Raw genomic sequence first — 4,657 nt, 5'->3', positions numbered from 1 at the left:
ATTCATGATGTCTTTGTTCTGTTTCTATTTCTCCTTATCTCCCCTAACCCCGTTGCTCTTTCGGTATGCCGTGTGGTTATTGTGTTTAATTTGATATAATTATTGTGCATCGTTCGATTTTTTGGTTTGGGTTTGATTTGTTTTTACCCCTAATTGGTCATTTACTATTTTTAATCACTTCGCTTTTTTCTTTGGCTTTGGCCTTTTATCTATCCGTCTTGTGTTGCTCAGCTCTTTTTATCTTTTATCTTCGTTATATTTTCTCTTCAGGGGTGGTTTCTCTCTTTTCTCTGTGGCTTTCTGGTATTTGTCCTATATTACTTATTTCCCCCCTCACTCTTCTTTCGATATATGTTATGGGACATTTCCTTCTTTCCTTTACCATTCTATTGTTGCATGGCTTGTTTCGGTGGATCGCAGTCCGTTTTTGTTTTTTTAAGTCACAACTCTTCTCTCCATCTTCTTAACATCCCATACACCTTCCTTTTCATGTTCTTTTTATTCGTTGATTCTCGTTATCAAAAAGTTGACCCGACATTTGAGAATAGATAGAAATCGGGGATAGACATCTACGCGCAGAGAGGCATTGAAAATCTTCATTTTTCTCTTCAGTGTTTACATATTTTCAAACAATGGATAGACGGGGTCTGCTTCAAGGAATCTCTTTCTTTTCTTTTCTTTTCTTTTTTTCTTTTTTTTCCTGTTCGCATTCATTCTTGTAGTACGATATTCCATACCATGGGTAGACATTGGCATTCCCCTCCACCTCCGATGATGGTAAATTATAAGTCCCTGACTCCCGATCGATGCCCGCTGTAGCTTTGCTGTTTTGCTGTTTTGCTGTTTTGCTGTTTTGCCCCACGGACACCCGACATTTGGTAGGGTTGGTTATCCGTGCACCAACCAACGACGCACATCTCCGGCCATTCCTGGATAATGGATGGATGGATATTGGCCGGCACCACCCAAGCAAGGGAGGCCTCCAGGCTTCCCCATTCCACCATTCCCCATTCCACCATTCCCCATCCACCATTCCCCATCCGCCATTCCCCATACAATCCCCATCCCTTCCCGGAAGAAATCTCCCGCACACCGCTCCAGGGCCCGCTGCAGTCCAATGTCACATGCATTCGTTCTTTCCCGGCGCTGGTATGACGTCAGCCGCCACTGTACCTGGTTCACGGGCCAGGATGTGGCCAGCAGTATCAAAATACAGCTGCATTACCATCTCAATACGGCCCCACCAGTCGCTGGCCAGTCACAGACCGCGGTGTGTTCACACTGCCCGCTTCCGGAACCAACCATGGGAGGAACCCTTACCCGGGCCCGTACCGTACATACATACCTGGTCGAATGTTCTTTGTTTCTCTCTGAGTTTGTTTTCCTCCTCCTCCACCAACGTCGTCTTCAACTTCATCTTCAACTGCCCTCGTGTCCGGTTCATCCTGTGCTGCGTGCTTTGTTCTCGGTAATCGTATGCAGCTTCAAACAGCGATCTTGCCCGCTAGCTGCAGTGGCTTTCGTGACACAGACGACGCTAGATCCACAACCACTCACATCGCGGAAGGTCATTCATTATTCATCGACGGGGCCCAGAGGGTGCTTGGCTCACTGAATCAATCTGATTTATTCAATCGAGCCCGCACACTTTCTGGGGAGATCCGTCTCTCTGCTTACGCTCGTTCTTAACTTCAACTTCGCTTCGCTGCTGTGGAGAGAATTACCTCCCCGCCTAGCCTCCTGTTCGCCGAAGAGGAAGCCGGAAGGAAAGGGACTACAGTAGGTGCCATCTATAGTTACTTCCTCTGATCTTTTTTGGAACAGCTGCAGCCATCTCAAACATGTTCCCTGCTCTTCCCCCCGCCTTCTCCACCTCCAATTCCTTTGCCATCCTTTTTCCAGTAGGCATATCGAATGAGTTAGGCTAATTGATGACACCTGTACGTTGATTGCTGTGCAGAAGTTATATATATATATATATATATATATATATATATACGCACGAAGAAACCCTCCACTACCCCTCCCCCGTTTTTCTTTTTCAGGAACTGAAACAACGACGAGAGCAAGGGCGAAACAGCTTGATTTTTGAGAGTTGCGCAGCGAATCCATCATACGAAAAACCAAAAAGTCCGAAAGGAAACACGACAAACATGCTTCAAGTAAATATATCATAGCAAAAGATGGCACTTACAGCACCCATTGCCACCTTTTGTGCTGTTTGTTTTTCTATTATTCCCCCTTCTCGCCTTTGTGTTCCTCGAGGAAGCGGCCCTCATTGAGAGTTTGTCCCCTCTTTTCTTTTCTTTTTTTTTTTTTTTTTTTTTTTCTCTTTTGACGGGCCTTGTTTTTGTTTGTGGTTTTCGACTCCTTTGCCATTTTTATATATCCATTTCCCTTTTTGCCTCGGGAAATTTTTACCACGCCTCGGTCAATAAGTCGATCGGAATTTTATATCGTTGAGACGGTAAGGAGGTTAGAGTTTGGCATCCGGATTTCGCTTTCTTAGAGATACGCCGGATACTTTACGGAAGAAAAGACCAGACCATACCCGATACATCATGAAATTCGGCCGGAACCTTGCAAGGAACGTTGTGCCTGAATGGAGCTCGTCATATATCAACTACAAAGGCTTGAAAAAGCTGATCAAATCGGAAATTGAGGCGCAGAATGAGGGCCATGATCCAGACCTGGCTGGTGGGTTGATCTTGCATCTCATCTTGCCAATGTACCCAATCAACTAGTGTGAGGCTCTTATCCATGTACTAAGACTTTTTTTTCTGTTGTTTTTGTTTTTGTTTTTATTCCACAGGATTCTTCTACTCCCTCGACCGTAACTTGGAAGACGTCGACCACTTCTACAACAAAAAATTCGCAGACTTCTCTCGCCGCCTGAAACTGTTGGAGGACCGTTATGGCCATACAGCCATTGGCTCGCAGAACCTCGATTTTGAAGACGCTGAGGACCTCCTTGCTGCACTTCTCGAACTGCGTGGCCAGCTTAGGAAATTGCAGTGGTATGGCGAGGTCAATCGTCGCGGCTTCATCAAAATTACGAAGAAACTTGATAGGAGGCTACCCGGTGCGCAAGCGCAGAGGCGATATCTGCCAACCAAGGTTGACCCGTCCCCCTTTGCTACGAATGCGGGTTTACAGGAGTCTCTAAAAACAATCAATGATTGGTTATCTGTGTTGGGAGATGAAAAGGGCTTTGACGATGCGAGCTCCACGCACTCCTCTCGATCCGTGGTAAAACCTACTTCGCGACCAATCCTCAAGCTGCCGCAAAGCCTTCTTCTAGCTCTTGACGATGCATTGCGCAAAGATGATACCCACATTATGTTGGAGCTGCTTCCCACGTTGCGGCTTGCGGCGGAGGAATTAGACTCAAGTCTCTATTCAAAAGCTTTGAAAGCTCTATTACAGCGTGCGATTTTCTATCGTGCCAGGGATTCCGTAGTGTCATTGTTAGCGAAGCTCGATACGCTGGATGAAGATGACGACATAAATAGACGAAATTGCATCCATCGACTTGTCATCTCCATTGGGCGCTCGCAGTCAACGAGCGATTCGGAGCTCTCTGCCGGTCAAGTACTCGACTTCCCAAACGAGGCTTCTAACTACATAACCCCGGCTGCTCCACCGACCCTCCAATACCCGCGCGTTGTAGTGAAGGAGTCCGGGCGGATGCCTTTACTAAGTAGGATGGACGATGCTGTTTCATTATTGGAGCACCTCCTGGACAATCTCCGTCCGGAACAAAGAGCTGCGCTGCTGGCCAAGGATATCTCTGGTCGAACTCCACTCCATTACGCAGCTCAGTATGGATTCCGTGTGGTATGTGATGTTATCATTGAACATCTACAAGCATGGAACATGTTCGATGTTTCTCAGGGCATTGATGGCCCAAACTGGCAGGATGACGAGGGTTGGGCGCCTTTGCATCTCAGTGTCATTGAAGGCCATCCCCTGACTACTCGAGCGTTGCTGAATGCGGAGAACTGGAAGGGAACAAACGAGCAACAAACTGCGATCCGGAAGCATATGTCGAAGTCGAGTGCTGTGCTCGCGCTCGCTACCAAGGCGAATTTCGTAGACATTGTCCAGCTCCTCGTGGACGCTGGTGTAGATATCAATTACCAGGACGAGCAGGGTGAAACCGCCCTCCACGTTGCCGCTAGGCTTGGCCACGATGCGTGCGCCAAGGCACTTCTAGACGGCTCGTACGATCAAAAGGCCAATACTGAGCTCGCGGAGCATACATATTCCTGGACTCCGCTGTTCATCGCCTGTGTCGATGGGAGTTTGGGCGTGGTGGAGCTTCTAATCAATGCAGGCGCTGATCTAGAACGTCCTGACTCCTCCGGTTGGACTGCTAAAGAACATGCTGCTCTTAGGGGCCATATGGCTATCGCTCGACGGCTGGCAGAAGCTACTCCCCCAATCGAGATCTCGAGTGATTCAGATCCCTCCACCCCACCAGCTCGTTCTTTATCCCCTCCCACACAAGCCTCGTTAGCAGATCGAAAATCCGCAGCTCGCACGACAGAGCTCGTCAAAACCTTTGGTCATCGCTATCTAACCGACGATAGCATGATTCTGGTCAGCCTGGGGACAATGGACATGCGGAAATCACTACACGCTGTAACCTCGATGT

At 47.8% G+C, this 4,657-nt stretch overlaps 1 protein-coding gene across 1 annotated transcript; it reads left to right on the top strand.

The window, feature by feature from the left end:
* Positions 1 to 2,561: 2,561 nt before the first annotated feature.
* Positions 2,562 to 4,358, top strand: HCAG_00844 (conserved hypothetical protein; the record flags this gene model as incomplete). The annotated part of the gene is made up of 3 exons (XM_001543748.1): positions 2,562 to 2,697; positions 2,846 to 4,223; positions 4,349 to 4,358. The coding sequence occupies 3 exons, from the start codon at positions 2,562 to 2,564 to the stop codon at positions 4,356 to 4,358; spliced, it is 1,524 nt and encodes a 507-aa protein (XP_001543798.1).
* Positions 4,359 to 4,657: the final 299 nt, after the last annotated feature.

This window comes from Histoplasma capsulatum, genomic scaffold (assembly GCF_000149585.1).
Source record: "Histoplasma capsulatum NAm1 scaffold_1 genomic scaffold, whole genome shotgun sequence".
NCBI classification, from domain to species: domain Eukaryota; kingdom Fungi; phylum Ascomycota; class Eurotiomycetes; order Onygenales; family Ajellomycetaceae; genus Histoplasma; species Histoplasma mississippiense.
The sequence above is the reverse complement of the archived record's forward strand: the minus strand, read 5'-3'. Positions and strand labels throughout refer to the sequence as shown.